Below are 18,978 nucleotides of genomic sequence, written 5' to 3'. Positions count from 1 at the left end.
TTTCCCTTTCTTTTTCATTGTTTTGGCCTCATCACACAGTTTGATTAGTTTTTTTAAGCGGTAGAAATGAATTGTTTGTCTTTGACCAAATAAAATGTACTTAACACAGAAACAATACAAAAAGAACTCAGTATTCTCCAGGTTATAGCTTAAATGATTATTTAAAATTTTTAATGCATAAAACATTTATTTTTAAAAATTATTTTTATTCTCTTAAGTCTTTTTATTTGCTCATTCTACTTGTAGAGTTCACTTAATGGGTGAAATAAGTGTTCGCATTTTCAAATGCCGTTTTCACTGCTTGAGTTTCACTTGAGTTTCTGGAAGTCAATCTGGATTTAACAATTAGTGTTTTGAAATAATATATTTTGAAACAATTTAAGAATGACTTTCTTCATACAATATGTTAATATCTAGAGTTATTAAGATTTTAAAACATGAAGGTTTAAGAAGATATTTATTTAGTCCATTACAAACAATCTTATGATATGATTGATGAAAGAAGAAAGTGATACTTTCAGATTGTAAATTCTCAAGTGTTTGTACCATTGCAGAAATTCTTCAGAAGGAAAACAGCCCGTGATCTTCTACCAATAAAGCCGGTGGAAATTGCCATAGAGGCATGGTGGGTGGTGCAGGCTGGATATATCACAGAAGATGACATCAAGGTAGAAATCTTTAAAAGTTAAACAAAGAATTTTTATTTTTTAGTTTATTTCACAATTTTTAATTATAGCTTATACTTTTTAAAAAAGTAACATTATTTTGTTGTCCTGAAGAAAGTGAAACTTACATTTGAAATTTAAAATGATCTTAGTAGACTAGAATATTGGTGAGTTTCAGAGATACTCTTTAATGGTGAGGGAGACTTGATGTGGTTCAAGTACAGTTATCTGGGGATGTTAATTAGGTAGAAGCTTCATGTAAAGTAACATATAATGCCACAGCTACCACTAACAATAATGTTGGCTAACACTTTTGAACACCTGCTGTGTGCTAGATGTGCCAGGCTGTGTTGCAAGTGCTTTTTATATTGTCTTACTTAATATGTATTATTTGCACCCCCATTTCACAGATGAAGAAAGTGAGCCCAGAACGATTAAGTAACACCTCAAATCTTAGCAGTAGTAAAGGTCCAGGATTTTTTGGCTGTTTGCCATGAAACTTATACTCTTAATCACTGCGAACAACTGTTGTACTGAGGCAATAGGTGCTTTTATGGGGCGATAGTGTCAAGATCAAGAGAGTTGATATTCCTAGTGGTCAGACCACATCTTGGAAGGGATATTGATTTAGAGGAAAGGGGTGGAGTAATGAGGGCATCTAGAGACCAGGTTGTATTTATGTGTAGCTGAAGCAATGTAAATGAGTATGTAGGCTTCTTTTTAGTCTGCATTTAATTTTTCTCCAGAGTACGTACTAAATCCAATGAGCGAAAGGCTTAGAAATTTTACTTCAGTCTAAAGTACCTCCTAATGGAGCTCTCAAATAAGCTAGTGAACTTTCCTTTTACTGACAATATTCATGTGCAGTTTAACTCAACTTCTGATTAGAGAGATTCTGAATTGGCAGATGGATCTAATTCCAATTCAATGACAAGGAACAAATATTACTCACCAGCAAATGTTGGTACTTACAGTAAGTTTGTTCTCTACATTCTGTTGGTATGTTGCATATTTTGGCACCTTAATTGATGGCTATGTGCATAGTTTTTTGTTTGAATTATAGAGTGATAAATATGTAGTTCATTGAGCTAATGACATGTAATCACTGGTTTCAACATAAATACATTTCAGGAGACATGTAAATTAGTTAATTTGGACAGAACTTAATTAAAAATATTTTGCTTTTCTTAGATATGCACTTTGCCTGAGAAATGCGCTATTGATAAGATCATCGATTCAGGCCCTCAACTCTCTGGATCACTAGATTACAATGTAGTACATAGTAAGTGGTTAGTAGAAATGGTCTTTTGTCAACATAAAAACTTGTTTTAAACCATCAATAATTACTAGCAATTACTTATCAAGTAGGTACAAATAGTGCTATTTTCTAAGGCATGTTACTGTTTGAAATGTGACCTTAGTCTTTTGTTTTCCAGTGTGACTATAATTAGTCACATACACTAGAAATTTATGCAACTGAATGTTAAGAAAAATTTTGTACTTCTGAGCATATGCAGGAAACCGAGATTTAAAAACTTTAATTCTTTTTCTCTTCTATTTTACTTCTTTTTTCGTCACATAGCATTCATTTGTTAGAATCTTTACAGAAAGCCAGGAGTTAGTTTTTTTTTTTAAAAAAAATCACTGTTGTGTAGTGTTCCATCTAAAACAAGGTGCTTTTGTTTCTTTAGGTTTGTATAACAAAGGATTTATTTATCTGGATGTACCAATATCTGATGACAGTTGTATAGCAGGTAAGTCTGTGCTAACATTTTTCACTGTGTTTGGAATGGATATCAGGTACTAAGCACTGCATATCATCCATTCTAGGATCTTAGATGTTAGGATATTTCAAGAAAAATATTTCTTCTTTATTACATTTTAACACAGTATGATGGTTTTACTTAAATTCCTTATTCTCATTTTTGTATTTGGTGTACACACTGCACTAACATAATAGAAACCCAAGGTAAATTTCTAACAATCCCGAATGAAATCAATATTTTTATAAATTTGTGTTGCCTTTTAATCCTTGTTCATTGTGTAGCTGTTTTTACATGTGTTCGGTAATCTCATACAATTGTATGTTCTCATTTTCCCTTAATGTGCTAGTGCATTATTTTTTCATGTTACTGTAGTCTTTTTGTCTATTTCCTTTTCCCTTCTTCCTTTACTTGCTTCTCCGAGTTAAACCAATATTAAGAGCCTTGTATATTTGTCATACACTTTATGGATGTATCAGTTTATTAAACCATTTTGTATTTCTGGTAATTTAGATTATTTCCAGTTTTTTGCCACTACAATACTGATATGTTCAATATCCTTGAACACAGAGTGGTCCTTTTTTTTCTGTAGGTTAGATTTCTTACCAATTTATAGAAACACTTACTGTGTTCAAGTTATATGTTACAAGTATGTCTTGTGGCATATCTTTTAACTATTGTTCTTGTGTTTTTATCATACTTAAATATTGAATATTTGTGTAATCAAATATAAAGTGTCAAAAAATTTCAGAAAATGACCCTAATATTAACAAAGTAGTGGTGATAGGGTTTATTGCAGAAATGCTTCTTTATATCAGTGTTGAATCTTGACAAGATATCATGCTCTAGCATGTCCAGACCTTTGGGTTGGCATATGTTTGTGATTCTTTAATAACACATTTTAAACCTTGTGCATATGTGAATTCTTTTTTCTTTTTCTTTTTCTTTTTCTTTTTCTTTTTTTTTTTTGAGACGGAGTATAGCTCTATCACCCAGGCTGGAGTGCAGTGGCATGATTTTGGCTCACTGCAACCTCTGCCTCCTGGGTTCAAGCGATTCTCCTGCCTCAGTCTCCTGAGTAGCTGGGATTATAGGCACCCACCACTGCACCTGGCTAATTTACTCTACAGGTAAAACCCATAGAGACAGGGTTTCACCATTTTGGCCAGGCCAGTCTTGAACTCCTGACCTCCAGCGATTTGCCCACCTCGGCCTCCCAAAGTGCTGGGATTACAGGCGTGACCCACCATGCCCGGCCTGCGTCCTATTTTAAGCTTGGAAAGACTCCTTAAAAAGTAAAGGAAATACTAATTTGGGTTTGTATAGTTGATGCTATAACAAAATACTAGTTTTAAAATGAGAAAGATTTTGACAAGGAAATGATTTCTGAAGACAGAGGTGGTCGTGGTTTCCTGTCACAGTTGGAAAATATGAAAGTATTACTCTATTGCCTACTCTGATCAGATAGGCTGGTGTTGATTCATTTAAGATCCACCTTTTAATAAAAAGATTAGTCTTTGACTAGTTCGTTTCAGTCCAGTTTGACTGTCAGTTTGAACTGACTCACATTAGAGTAACTTTTAATATTACTTACGGCTAAACTAAATTCATGTCAGAGAAGGGCCAGATGGATGGTGCCCCATTACGTGGGTGTGTTCTACCGTACTTCACTTAGTAGCTGCTGTCATTTGGTGGTACACACAGACCCATGGGATGCTAAGTGCTGAACTTACCCTTGTCACCATGTTACCTCTTTGGCTGTTCCGCACTTTAGAATAAACACATAAAAGCAGTTTGACAATGTGGAAGGCATCAAATTCAGTACAAATAATACCTCAAGGTGATTTCAAAAGAGGCATTTCACATACATTTCAACGACAAAAGAAACAAGCACTATGGTTGGTGATACAAATATAAATGGAGGTTAGAAATACTTTTAAGGGAGTAATCATGAAAGGCTCTTTTATTAAAGAAATTTATTCCATTATTCATCAAATTTTCTAACTGTATTTTGTGTGTCTTTTATAGCTTCCTGATTTCTGTTATGCTTGAATGGAATACCTGTAGAATATAGAAATAGTCTGAAAATCTTGAGAACTTTCGTTGTATATATTTAAATTTGTAGTTTGTTTGGAACTTATTTTCATATTTGATGTGGAGTAAGGGTTCAACTTATTTTTCTTCTCTTTGAATAACCAATAGCATTTGGACAAATGCTAACACTGTTTTTTCGATAACTCATTACTGCTGAATGGAGGCATAACTTTTGTTGTATGCTAAATTCCACTGTATATTGGATCTAATTTTGATACCCCTTTTTCTTCTGCTGATACAAGTTTGTTTGTTTTTTCCTCTGAGACTGTGTCCTGCTTTGTCACCCAAGCTGGAGTGCAGTGGTGCGATCTCGGCTCACTGCAACCTCCGCCTCCTGGGTTCAAGCGATTCTCCAGCCTCACCCTCCCGAGTAGCTGGGACTACAGGTGCCTGCCACTGCACCAGGCTAATTTTTGTATTTTTTGTAGAGACAGGGTTTCTCCATGTTGGTTAGGTTGGTCTCGGACTCCTGACCTCAGGTGATCTGCCCACCTTGGCCTCCCAAAGTGCTGGGATTAATAGGTGTGAGCCACTGTGCCCAGCCTACAATATTGTTTTGATTATTGTAACTTAGAGTAACTTTTAATATTAGTTATGGCTAGCTTTCCTTGTAAGTCTTTTTTTAGTAACTTTCTTGGCTATTCCAAGGCATTTATATGTGTGTGTGTGTGTGTGTGTGTGTGTGTGTGTGTATACATGTATATATATTATTTATATTATATATATTATAGTTGTGTGCATTTATGGAGTACAATGTGATGTTTTGATGTATGTGTATAATGTGACATGATTAAATCAAACTAATTGACATATTCATCACCTCATCTGTCATTTTTTTAATGGTGAGACAACTGAAATTTACTCTTATTCTGAAATACTTAATACATTTTTATTGACTGTAGTCACTGTGGTGTGCAATAAATCTCAAAACTGATTCCATCTGTCTGAAACTTAATATGCTTAACAGCTGCCCATTCCTCTGTCTGAAACTGTACCCTTTTATCAACAACTCCTCATTCCCTCCTTCTCTACTCCCGCAGCCTCTGGTAGCCATCTTCCTACTCTCTGCTCCTGTGAGTTCAGCTTTATTAGATTCCACATATGAGTGAGATCATGCAATATTTGCCTTTCTGTGCCTGGCTTATTTCACTTAGCATAATTTCCTCCAGTATTATTCGTGTCGTTGCAAATGACAGGATTTCTCCTTTTTTATGGCTGAATAGTATTCCATTGTGTATATATACCACATTTTAATCTGTTTGTCTGTTGATGGACACTTAGGTTGTTTCCATGTCTTGGCTGTTGTGACTTATGCTGCAGTGAATGTGGAAATGCAGATATCCCTTTGAGACAGTGATTTCAGTTCCTTTGGATATATACCCAGAAGTGGGATTACTGGGTCATACGATAGTTCTATTTTTAGTTTTTTTAGGAACCTTCAAGCCATTTTTTTATAATTAAAGAAAAATTTATTAATATATTTTTCAGTAGGCAATAATTATGATACAAAATTCTAAATTTACAAAGGGGTATAAAAAAGTCTGCCTTCCACTTCTGTGGTTAGCCACCCAATTCTCTTTCAGCAGCCACTGTTAAGTTTCTTCTGTTTCCTTCTAGAAGTATCATATATGTATTTTTACACAGATGGTGTACTCTAGACTTTTAAAAGAAATTTAATATGAATTAGAGACTATTTCAAATTTCTTCATGTAGAGTCACCTTACTCTTTTTGCTTAGATATAAACTTTGACCTAGGAAAATTTCTAATCGCGTAGTGCCTTGGTTTCTTGATCTCTCAAAATGGGGTAACTGGCCAAGCACAGTGGCTCACACCTGTAATCCCAGTACTTTGGGAAGCCAAGGCATAGGATCGCTTGAGCCCCGGAGTTGGAGACCAGCCTGGCCAATATAAAGGGACTCCTGCTCTACAAAAATAAAAATAAAAATAATTAGTCATGCGTGTTGGCTTGTGACTGTAGTCCCAGCTACTTGGGAGATTGGGGCAAGAGTTGAGCCTGGGAGGTTAAAGCTGCAGTAAGCCATGATCCCCTCACTGCACTCCAGCCTGGGTGACAGAGTGAGACCCTGTCTCAATAAATAAATAAATAAGCCAATGAATGAATAAATAAATACATTTAAAAATAGGGATAATTATACTACCATGTAACTCATGGAGTTAGGAGGATTAAATGAAAATGTATATATAAAGTACTTGGTAATAGCCTAGCACTTAGTAAACATTCAATAAATGCCATTATTATTTACATAGCTGATAGTGTAGGGAAATAATTAATGTTGTCAAATATGGAATTTCTAAAATATTTCTAAAAAGAAACCATTGATCATTACAAGTACCTAGATGACTAGAAATATAGGTAGTACTAAATTAGAAAATTACATGAGCCAGATCTGTCAAGTGAATAACCTATCCTCAAATGTATGTACATTGTAGTTTTTCAGTGTCTTAATTTTGACCATTTGAATTTTGTCTTTTTTTTTAAGTTTTCGGGTACAATTAGATGATATTAGGGCCAGGGGACATAAGGATACCCAAATGCTACTATGGCCAAGACATTCCTCCTTCTCAGGATATTTTCAGGGTAAATGCACGCACAGGGGAGAATGGCAAAGGAAAGCACAGAGCTTGTTTTTTATTGGCTGGGCAGAGCACTTTGGTAAATCAGATTAGAACATTTGGACCAAAGAGATAGAAGTGAGTATGAATGAACATTCGGGTGGAGAGTGATGGTTGGGCTGCCCACTGTGCTCGAGGGGATCTTGACCCTGTTGCCACTGAGGCCCACTGGAGAGGATACCAGAATAGAAAGCCCCAGAGAACAAGTTAGCCCAGTGACTCCTGGTAAATGTGACGGTCATGCAAATGAATTTCCCTTTTTAGGATGGAGGAGGGATGATGGGCAGACAGAGCCAATACTTTGCATCCACCTGGTTTTCGTATAGCATAGCAACTCTTTCTTGCAATCATTTGCTTTTCAGCTTTGGCCCACTCACCCCTGCTGCCTATGCACCCGTGCTGCATCAAAAACAATGTATCAGAAACCCTTTGCAGGCTCCCCCTTTCTGAAGCAGCCCCTGTTCCCTCGCCCTTCTACTAAGTCCGTGTCATCCAGCATTTCTGAGTTACCTGTCTCAGTAACTCTCAGAGTTTTGTGGTGAATTAAATGAACTCTGTGGATTTTGTGTCTACCTTCAGAGTCTTCTCTGTTTAGGTATTGTTGTAGAGTTTCAGAAAACTTGCTGTGGAGTGGATAAATAAATCAAAAGCTGCATTCAGTCCCTAAGTTAGAGGTTTCTTTTTTTAATTAGATATGTAAATTATACTTTCTTGTTTTATAAAATTGTATCACTGAGAAAAATCTCTTCTGTTTTAGTTCCACCTCTTGAAGGTTTTGTAATGAATCGAGTGCAAGGTGATTATTTTGAAACTCTACTCTATAAGATATTTGTTTCAATAGATGAGCACACAAATGTTGCAGAGGTAAGTTTGACAACGTCTCATGAAAATATAATCTCAAGATTGTAAATTTGTATAAAGCAAGTAATAAAATTATTTAATATGGTAATATGTTTTTAAAATCTCCAGGTGGGGAGATTATACCATTATTACACTTAAATGTCATTATTCTTATGTTAATTCTTATAAATGTATATTAAAATTTAAGTTAATAATTTATAATTTGGTTAACTTTCTATATGACTTTTTATACTTAAGTATTGTAGACTGTATTGATCTATCCAGGAATTTTATTTTAAATGAGACAAAATTAAAGTGTAAGGAATCTTAAATTGTTGTGGTCACTGCCTGGATTTGTACTATAAAGATCTTAGAGATAGGGAAAGAAGAAAGTTCTGAATTCAAAATTTATTCAGTCTTCTAATTATTCATAATTTTAAAATTTTGCTAATTATGATTATATTGGTCTATTACAACTGTGTAATGTGCTGTTGATTCTAATAATGTAAAAATAAATTTTAATTTTATCTTCCAGCTTGCAAATGTCCTTGAGATTGATTTATCCCTGGTTAAGGTATGTTATTTTTGTGCTGGTTTATTTGTGATGTGATAACTGAGTGGATTTTACTAGTAGATTTTTATCTTGATAAGCTACTGAGAAACAAAGGCATTGAGATTGTTGTTAGCTGTCTGAGAGAGTGTACACAGTAAAGGGGCACTTGTAAAGAGCAGGATAAGGGGCCCTGAATTGGGATTCAAACACATGGACTGAAAAGAGAGCACTCATGCAAGAAGCAGCCCAAACGGTATCTTGTAGTGAGGTCCATTAAAGCAACAACTCCTGCTTCATTAGGGGTAGATGTAGGGAGGGCAAGGCCAGAGAGTTGGAAACATTTCCTCCTATACGTTTATGAAGACCTTAAGAGAGGAGCAGGTCTACTGAAAATAGTTTCCAGTTATGGGCTGAAAATGTTTGAGAATCACTATTAGTCTATTACACTATTTTTTTCTCTACAAATATTCTGATGTCTAGTTTATTTTAAATGCTAATTAGTTACCTTTATATTCCTTTCAGAATGCTGTTTCAATGTATTGCCGATTGGGCTTTGCCCATAAGAAGGGACAAGTAATAAATTTGGATCAACTTCATTCATCATGGAAGAATGTTCCATCCGTAAACAGATTAAAGTAACTTATTTATTCAGTATGAGATATTAGAGTTTCCTTTTGAAAAGACATTTAATTTTACATACAGAAATTTATTTATTTGTTTATTTATTTATTGAGAGAAAGTCTCGCTCTGTCACTCACGCTGGAGTGCGGTGGCGCGATCTTGGCTTCCTGCAACTTCTTGCACTTTCCCGTTTCAAGCAATTTTTTTTTTTTTTTTTTTTTGAGACGGAGTCTTGCTCTGTCACCCAGGCTGGAGTGCAGTGGCCGGATCTCAGCTCACTGCAAGCTCTATCTCCCAGGTTTACGCCATTCTCCTGCCTCAGCCTCCAGAGTAGCTGGGACTACAGGCGCCCGCCACCTCGCCTGGCTAGTTTTTTGTATTTTTTAGTAGAGACGGGGTTTCACCATGTTAGCCAGGATGGTCTCGATCTCCTGACCTCGTAATCCGCCTATCTCGGCCTCCCAAAGTGCTGGGATTACAGGCTTGAGCCACCGCGCCCGGCCTCAAGCGGTTTTCATGCCTCAGCATCCTGAGTAGTTGGGACTATAGGCATGCACCACCATGCCCATCTGATTTTTGTATTTCTGGTGGAGGTGGGGTTTCACCATGTTGGCCAGGCTGGTGTCGAACTCCTGGCCCCAACAGATCTACCCGCCTTGGCCTCCCAAAGTGTTGGGATTACAGGTGTGAGCCACTGCGCCTGGCCCAGACATTTTATTTATTCAACCTGTCAGTTGAGGTGAGCCCTATATATTAGTGATTTTTGATCTTGTGTGTGTTATGGATCTTTTTTGGAATCTTATGAAAACTAAGAAGCCTTTTCCCAGAGAAAAAACAAATACATATTTTACATAAAATCTTGAAGGGTTCTTGAATTTTTTGAAGCCTATCCATGGATCTTAGTTAGGAACACTTGTATGTAGGCAGAGCATTTTTGGGCTGCGTCTTAGGTTTGGGCTTGAATATAAGACTGGATTTCGATGGATTGTTCATAATTTAAGTCTTAACTTCAGTAGATATTTTAATGTAAGGTCATTTATATGATTTTTAAAAAGCAAATGCATTCTCCATTAATAGGAGTACCTTAGATCCACAGAAGATGCTCTTGTCATGGGATGGAGGGGAAAGTAGGAGTCCTGTACAAGAAGCTTCATCGGCAACTGACACCGATACAAATAGTCAAGAAGATCCAGGTTAGTAGCAACTCAGTTTAACATAGAGCCTGTCTGTAGGTACGGCACATTTCCGGACATACACTCTTATAGTTGTCTTCTAGTTTTGTTTTAGATTTTATTCAATATGCAGTCTTCGAGTATTTCACTGTGTTTTGGGCACTGTGCTAAGTCCTAGGTGTCTACAATTGACGAGAATATGGTATCTTTCTTCTAAGCATTAAGTCTAAGGAGAGAGAATAGAATATGACCAAACAAATTACAACAATACGGGCACCAGTTATGATGCTTGTAGGATGCAAAGAGGAAGAGACCCTTAATTGGCTAGAGAGGTTTGGGAAGCCTTCACAGAGAAGATATTATTTGAGCTAAGAATGAAGAAGAACCTGCCAGCTGGTCAGTGAAGGAAAGCCATTTCAGCCCAAGGGAATAGTGAGGCTAAGCCCAAAGGGAAATATAGCATAGTGGACAAGGCCTAGGATTAAATGCTTTTTAATATTCTTTGCACTTCAAAATAGGTATGGCTGGAACCTCTTATGACTATACTAGTGCCTTTTTAAAATTATGTACTTTCTGGTTATCAAATAAAGCTGAAATTAAATACTTTCACTCCAGATGGTAAGCAAAGAGTAATTTCCTTTTACTTGATTTTAAATTACGGTGTTTTTCAGCTGACACAGCCAGTGTAAGCAGCCTGAGTCTGTCTACAGGACACACGAAGCGCATCGCATTCCTGTTTGACTCCACTCTTACTGCCTTCTTAATGATGGGAAATCTTTCACCAGTAAGCCCAATTCTTGTTTAAATATGAAGGTGTTTAAAGTAGATATTAGATATAAAATAATTTAATGCTTTTATATCTTTTTTAAAGTACTACATTTATTCCTGAAGCACAACTGGCTTAAAGGAGTATGATAACTTTCGGGAGGGTCCTTTTGTAATTGGAAGAATTAGCCCCTCACCCCCACCCCGATCGTTAAGTTTAAATATATTTGAAAGGATAATATAAATATTAGATATTTTGCTTAGCATAAAAAGGGAGAGGTAAAACTTTAATATTTTGTTTCTTTTTTTTAGAACTTGAAAAGTCATGCAGTCACAATGTTTGAAGTAGGCAAACTCTCAGATGAGTCTCTGGACAGCTTTCTCATAGAACTGGAAAAGGTAAATCTAGATTGCATGTTAGGGGATGTTAGGGCATTTGGAATCTTTCCTTGCTTGGCAGAATGCCAGTTATGCAGTCTATTGATTTGGATGGGCTTTTGGTGTATTCTTGCTCGTTCCTACCTCATTCCCCAACTTAGTACTCTGACAGTCATTTAGACTTAAACATATTGAGTGGGTGAATTGATTTTGTGATTTTTAAAGTGATATGTCTACCTCATCTAATTCTTAACGTAATTTGATATAATGAAGAAATGGGGTATGGAAGTTTTAGTCTGTAATTTTTTAAGTTGACTTTTTTCTAAAATAGCTTTTCAATTTTTTTTCTGGTATGACTCTCTAAGATCACCTCTTAAGCAGTTTGATTTGAAGTTTTTGTTCCATTTACCTTGAATCTGGAACAATGTCCCTGGGTATCATATTTATGTCCGCTCTCACTATCCCTTTTAGCATCTTGAAGACTTCAGCCATATTTGCTCTTAACCACCTTTTTCCCCGTGAGTACAGCCCTAGTTTTCCTTAGCTCTAAATAAATCTGATTGCCCTTTATTGGTGTTTTTCATTCTTTGGATATTTTATTCTGTCCTCTTTGTATTCAAATAGTTTGTGTGCCTAATCTGTTCCTTGACTAATAATTTTGGTGCCTTTTGTGCTTTAGTGATGAACTTTGTATATTAAATGTGCTGTTTAGAGAATTTGTAATGATTCTGTAATTCCTTTTATATCTTAAAAAAAAAGACCGTAACATTTTTCACTGCTCTTCCTCTGTAGGATTTTTACTTTTATAAGTGCAGAAATATGTGTGAGATAATCCTTTCCTATTAATTGGTCTCTTTTACTTTTACCTTTATACTGCCATTTATTTCTTCATGCTTCTTTATTTGTTAATCCCATTTCTTATTGTATATTATCTTTTACTAATAAATTTCTTACTATGTTACTGCACATTTCAAGTCCTGGTTTCCTGATTTTTTTCTTTTTTTCACCTCAGCTAGTCTTTTATCAAATGTAGCAAATTGTAAGATCACTTCTGCTCTTGTACTCACGCATAAGTCTATGTTCTTTTTCATCACAAAGTCATTCTTGGGGAAAGCCTTTCAGTCTGAGGCTTAGTTTTTAAAGTGGATTCTTAGCTATTTTTTAAGTAGTCTGATCTTGATTAAGATTGATTTTTTAAAATTTATGCAAATCTAATATAGTTATTTTCCCGTTGGTAGACCTATCATTCCATTTTCTGTGTTGTTTCTGGGATATATGTGTCTCTACATATTAAGAGGTGCCTTACTCAGAAGAGCATGCATTGAACTATAAGGCCAACGAAGGCAGGGGTTTTGTCCATTACTCTATCCTTACTCCTAGGGAGGTCATCGTTCATAGGAGGCACTAAGTAAATCTTTGTTGAGTGAATTTAAGCTGTGTGTTCAGCAATGGTAAACAGCTTTGTTGAATCACAGACTCCAGTGTCCTTAGTAACTGGTAATGCAGAATTGTGAACAAAGTGATGAGAATTATAGGTAAAACTGGTGACCTTGGATTGGGGTACTTTCCTAGATGGAGCAGAATATGGGTTTTAGAGTTGTTCAGGCACTCTGTTTGAATCCTATATGGAACACGTAACATATAATGCTATAACTTAGCATTATTCAATTGCTAAAATTGTTAGTCTTAATTGAAGTAATTTCTGTCTTCATAGATGCAGTAAAATTGGGAACTCAACCAAAACTGAGGTTAATAACTTGCTTCGGTATTGCCTGGGCAAATTTTTGATACACTACTTTTGAATAATGTCTTATATTTCTATTACATGATTATTAGAGTGAATGGCATAAAAGTGGTATTTTTGTTGCAGAATCTGTTTTCTCTTGGTTTAGGTTCAGAGCACTGGTGAAGGAGAAGCACAGAGATATTTTGATCATGCACTTACTCTGAGAAACACAATACTGTTTCTGCGTCATAACAAAGACCTCGTTGCGCAAACTGCACAGCCAGACCAACCCAATTATGGTATGATAAATATATTTAATTTTGAAGACATGATCATATGAAACCTTTTTCTAAGAAATTAAACAGATCATGCTCACTTATATAATCATCACTTATATATCTTGTATAGATAACATATTGAATTTAAAACTAGAGACCTGTTTTGTGAATTTCTTGCTTGTTAACTATTTCTTAACCTTATTTTAGTTTTTCTCTTCTCATGTGCCACTAACATTTGTAGTATTTAAATCTGTTCAGTACCTACAAAAGTGTTAGAATGTTAATTTATGTAAGTAGCTGGATGGAATTTAGAACAGGCATCAGCTCTGAGGGGTGAACAAGGGCACACATTTAGTTAATGTAGGAAGCATAAAATTTCAAGAATGAAAGATTCCATCATAATGAAAAGAATAAAGAGGAGCCTTCTGTTCAAATGCTACTATAATACTTACCAAAAGATTTTACTTTTAAAAAGGAAATAGATAATTCCTTTTAAAGAGTAAAAGAAGTAGTGGCAATTTTAAGGTATTGATGAACTTTAATGGAGCTGTTGCCCTACTGGGCACTCTTGGTTTTGTGATAGTTGTGGGTTCCCAAACTTTACTTGAATTGATGGTGTCAGAATTTCTACCCAGATGGGGATTTGGATTCAGTCGGTTTTGAGGTGTGGCGTGGCCCCCAGGAATTTGTGTTTTTGAAAGATGATTCCAGTGCTCAGCTAGGCTTGGGCACCACCGCATGAGCACTTGGCCCAAGTTCTTAGACATTCACAAGAGTTGTTGTGTCTTGGGGCTTCATGGGTCCTCAATACCACTGTAACATTTAATTTTGCTTAGTTTCATTTACCTAAAGACTATTTTTCTAGCCAAGAACATCAGTTTCTTAATCATCTCCATTTTCATTTATTCTCTCATTAGCATCTGGCTTTCTTTTCAGCTCAGTTTTTAATATTGAGAGAGGATTCAGCTGTTACTTCACAAGCTGTCACATAGTTTTTGATTTACTACTTTTGAATAAAGTCTTATATCTCTATTATATGATTATTAGAGTGAATGGCATAAAAGTGGTAGTTTTGTTGCAAAGTCTATTTTCTCTTGGTTTAGGTTCAGAGCACTGGTGAAGGAGAAGCACATGCTGGGTAGTTTACTTGAGTGAGGCTAGACTCACTTGGTATCAAGTGATACACTTCTGCAGCCTTAATATGCCTTATCTGAAGAATTACAAATTGTTGCATACTGGGGCTCTTTTTGAGATTATTCATAAATAGTTTAAACTGAGAATATTAAATCACCAAATGCCAAGAGTCTGAAGCACTTATGGGTAGGCATTTGTTGGTGGATAACCATTTTTGGTTAATAAATAATAAATCATGTGATGAAGCAGTGGTGAGTGGCACAGTCTTGAAGATGTCTTTGGATATAAAATTCCTGGAATTTCTGGGACTTTTTAGTGCTTTATGGACGTAATGCGTTAGATGATTTGAAATATTCTGTTAAAGCTGTCTTGAAATACATTGTCCTTTGCTGCCTATCACAGAATCTGAGAATGTTAGAGAGTACTGGTGAGCCGTGAAGTGTAAATCCTATTATAGATAAAGAAATTGGAGTTTATATTAGCTAAATCTTCTGCTTGTTTTTAGTCATCAAAGCCCATATTATTAGTAAATGGAAGAGCCAGGAATGGAAGACTTGAATCCGTGTCTGTTGAATTTTTTTCCATTGCCCTGTCCCTTGTATTACCTTCTCTTGAACGCTAAGCTTTGTATTGATTTACTCAAACATTTATTGCGTAGTAATCTGGGCTAAACTTTTCCCCCATGAATAGTCAGTGTACCATGAAGTAAGTTAAATGGTAAATCTAAAGCTATTCTCTATGAAAATAGTCCCGTGCAATCCTAACCTTTAAGGTGGGTTTAATGTTAGACTGTTCCTGACACTAGTTGGAGATTTAATTGCTTAGAATAATTGCTGGGTCTCCAAAGTTAAATTTGATGAATGCCTCCCCTTAAGACCAAACCTGCAATTATTTATGAAATTTCATTTTTGCTACCAGCACTTCTTAGCTGAGCTCCTCATCTGAATTGCAGAACATGGAAACTGATTGCCATGACTATTTCTCAGTTTTTCTCATGATGGTGCACATTAGTACCATTCTCAATGCATGAAAAAGGTCATTCGTTCCATATAGAGGTTATCTTAGGGCATTAAGGCTTCGTGCTCACCCTGTTGAGAAATGTTGCTTTCTGCAGGTACTGGGCTTGGTAACTGAACCTTACTCTTTTTTAGAAAAGAAATTCTCTGCCGGGCGTGGTGGCTCATGCCTATAATACCAGCACTTTGGGAGCTCGAGGTGGGCAGATCACTTGAGGTCAGGAGTTTGAGACCAGACTGACCAACATGGTGAAACCCCTCTTTACTAAAGATATAAAAATTAGCCAAGTGTGGTGGCAGGCACCTGTAATCCCAGCTATTCGGGAGGCTGAGGCAGGAGAATTGCTTGAACCTGGGAGGCTGAGGTTGCAGTGAGCTGAGATGGTGCCACTGCACTCCAGCCTAGGCAACAGACAGACTCCGTCTCAGAAGAAAAAAAAGAAATTCTCTAGTGTTGGTGTTTTAAGCATCTTGTTTGAGTAAAAGGAATTTTCTTTTTATGTTACTAATAATTTATACTTTGAGTATATCATGTAGTACTTGTTATCCACTATAAAACAAAAGCACTGTGATATTATACAAGCAAACTCTGTTATACATGGAACTAGTCTCTTAGTCCTAAGAGTCCTTAATCCCTTGATTTCAAATAGCATGGGGCACTACTTATAAATAAAAGTGATGTTTGGTCTATTTTTTTCTCATTTTATAAGCATGATTTCCCCCCCAGATATCTTTGTCTTTAAAAAGACATTGTTTAACTGTGATTAGTGTAAGTCAGACATAAAAACCACTGTTTATAATTTGGCAGCCTACTACTGTGGAAATGTTTAGGAATTAAACCACATTTGTAGGAAAGCAATCACAGTTGTAAAGCTATCAGAAATGTGTTCTAACCACCATGAAATCTTTAGACTTCTTACTTTCCCTGTTTTAGTATACATTAAGTATTATCTATACTTGACATTGATAATGTTGAATTTTGCCTGAAAGTTAAGACATCCCCTCACCCTTCTGTGTTTTGGGAAGGGGCTTAGTGCAAGGACACACTTTTTCCCCATATGACTTAGATGAGATTCACAGGTGAATTCCCCGCTCCTTTCCGTTCACCTGTGACAAGGTCAGAAACAGATCCTCCAGATTCCCTTGCTTTGCCTCATAAGCTGTGGGCTCAACTGCCTGTTCTGAATTATCAGTCAGAACAAAATGCTTGTTAGCCAAAGCTTGTTTAAGCTTCTGTCCTTCTAGCCCCATGAACTTTGTCTCACCCTCAACCTGAGCAGGGTGTATCCCTTGCTTTAGGACCCCGCCCAGAAAATATGCTGACCTTATGGTTAAACATTCTGTGATCTGCTATCCTGTACCTCACTCTGTCATCCCCCTTCCTCACACCCAATGCTTTCCATCTACCCTTCATTGGTGATGTTAATTTTGATCACCCAGTTAATGGATTGTCTGATTTTTCAACTGTATAGTCAACTATTTTTTTCCCTCACAACTGATAAGCAATCTGTGGGGAGATACTTTGAGGCCATGCAGATATCCCACTCCTCATCAGTGTTTCCTCCTAGATTTAGAATCCATTGGTGGTTCTTGCCTGAACCATTCTGCACTTCGATGGTTGGAGATTGGTAATTTTTCCCCCACTTTAGCACTTCTGCCGTATTTAACAGTTGTAAGGCATTCTCTCGTATTCTCTGTATAAATTTAGGAATTCTTATTTTTTCAGTAGTCTGTGATTAGTCATTATTGCCTCTCAATTATTTTTGTGCCCCAGTTTTCTCAGATTTTGCCGTGAGAATTTCCTTTAAGCTTGCTCCTGTCTCCTTTCTCCTTATGACATGTCTCCAGTTTTCTCCCCTAAGCAATTCTTTACTTTCTAGCCAAGCAATAAGATCTTACTTACTGTGTGTTTATTCTGCCTCAGTCCTGGAATCAGCCGTTTGTCCTAGGAGCCTAATTTCTTTTACTAGGGGTTGCTATTAGAGACCAAGATACTGGTGTTAGTTGTGCTCGTTGCTTCTAGGCATTTTCAGGAGGCCGTTATATATGTATATGTATCTGTATTTTTAGATGTATTCTTGCTTGAAGGAGGAGATAGCTACCTTGATCTTGGGAAGTTTCTTTTAACGTTAAATATCTCTTTTTAGAGAGCAATAGGATTTGCTATTTTTCAAAAGGATTAAGAATAAGGATGCTTAAAATCTGTTGTATGTTGAATGAGTTCATGCGTTATGGACCGGAAATCTAGGGTACACATTTCCAAATGAGGAGCTCTTGCCCCTATACTAAAATGAGGACTTGGCCATGATTCTCTTTGTACAGATCGGAAACTGGAGGAGAGAAGCACATGGCTTCTCCTGGGACTTAGGCTTTCGTAATACAGTTGACAAGTGAACAACATGGCTATGAATTGCACACATCCACTTATGGGCTGATTTTTATGAGTAAATGTATTAGAAAATTTTTGGAAATTTGTGATAATTTGAAAAAACTTGCAGGCAAACCAGATGTCGAAGAAGTTAAGGAAAAGTTAGATGTATCATGTATGTATAAAATACATGTAGATACTAGTCTATTTTGTCATTTATTACCATAAAATATATACAGATCCATTATAAAACATTCAAACATATCAGAACTTAATGCACACATTTACAGATTGCACAGCGACATTGCAGTTGAGAGAAATGTAAATAAGTGGAAACATATAGTATTAAGCCATAACTGCATAAAATTACCTGTAGTACATATTATACTACTGTAATAATTTTGTAGGTATCTCTTGTTGCTCTTGTGGTGAGCTCAAGTGTTTTATCTACTTGAGTGCCTGCTTAAAATACTCTGACACTGATCTTCTCTGGGTGAGCAATGTGTCTTTACGTTAAATTGCCCATCACAGTTAAAAGTGATCTCTCGTGGTTCTCTCATATTTTTCATCAATTTAGTGCAGTACCATAAACCGCAAATAACACTAGGGGAGCCGTACAGAGAGCCACTAGTGATGCTGGAAATTCTCCCAAGAAGCAGAGAAAAGTCGTAACATTACAAGAAAAAGTTGAGTTGCATGGTATGTACTGCAGATTGAGCTCTGCAGCTGCAGTTGCCCATCATTTCAGGATAAGTAAATCAGTGTAAAAGACGATTGTTAAATAAGAGAAGGAAATTTATGAAGCTGTTTGTACATCTGTGCCAACAGGCATGAAAACATTGCACTTTTTGCAAAATACTTTCTTTTTCTCATACTGAAAATACAGCTTTTATGTTAGTGCAGGATTGCTGTAAGAAAGGCATACCTATAGACTCTAATATGATTTGAGAAAAAGCAAAGTCATTATGAC

The 18,978-nt window shown here is 36.2% G+C and overlaps 1 protein-coding gene across 1 annotated transcript in view; it reads left to right on the top strand.

The window, feature by feature from the left end:
* FAM91A1 (family with sequence similarity 91, member A1) overlaps positions 1–18,978 on the top strand; it is a 49,308-nt gene that overhangs the window by 9,618 nt on the left and 20,712 nt on the right. The window contains exons 6-15 of the mRNA XM_011949273.1: positions 555–668; positions 1,857–1,947; positions 2,357–2,419; positions 7,915–8,021; positions 8,533–8,571; positions 9,073–9,185; positions 10,249–10,364; positions 11,015–11,127; positions 11,421–11,507; positions 13,379–13,511. Coding sequence (XP_011804663.1) covers positions 555–668; positions 1,857–1,947; positions 2,357–2,419; positions 7,915–8,021; positions 8,533–8,571; positions 9,073–9,185; positions 10,249–10,364; positions 11,015–11,127; positions 11,421–11,507; positions 13,379–13,511 — 976 coding nt within the window. The remainder of the gene's footprint in view (positions 1–554; positions 669–1,856; positions 1,948–2,356; positions 2,420–7,914; positions 8,022–8,532; positions 8,572–9,072; positions 9,186–10,248; positions 10,365–11,014; positions 11,128–11,420; positions 11,508–13,378; positions 13,512–18,978) is intronic.

This window comes from Colobus angolensis, unplaced genomic scaffold (assembly GCF_000951035.1).
Source record: "Colobus angolensis palliatus isolate OR3802 unplaced genomic scaffold, Cang.pa_1.0 Scaffold295, whole genome shotgun sequence".
Taxonomy (NCBI): Eukaryota; Metazoa; Chordata; class Mammalia; order Primates; family Cercopithecidae; genus Colobus; species Colobus angolensis.
The sequence above is the reverse complement of the archived record's forward strand: the minus strand, read 5'-3'. Positions and strand labels throughout refer to the sequence as shown.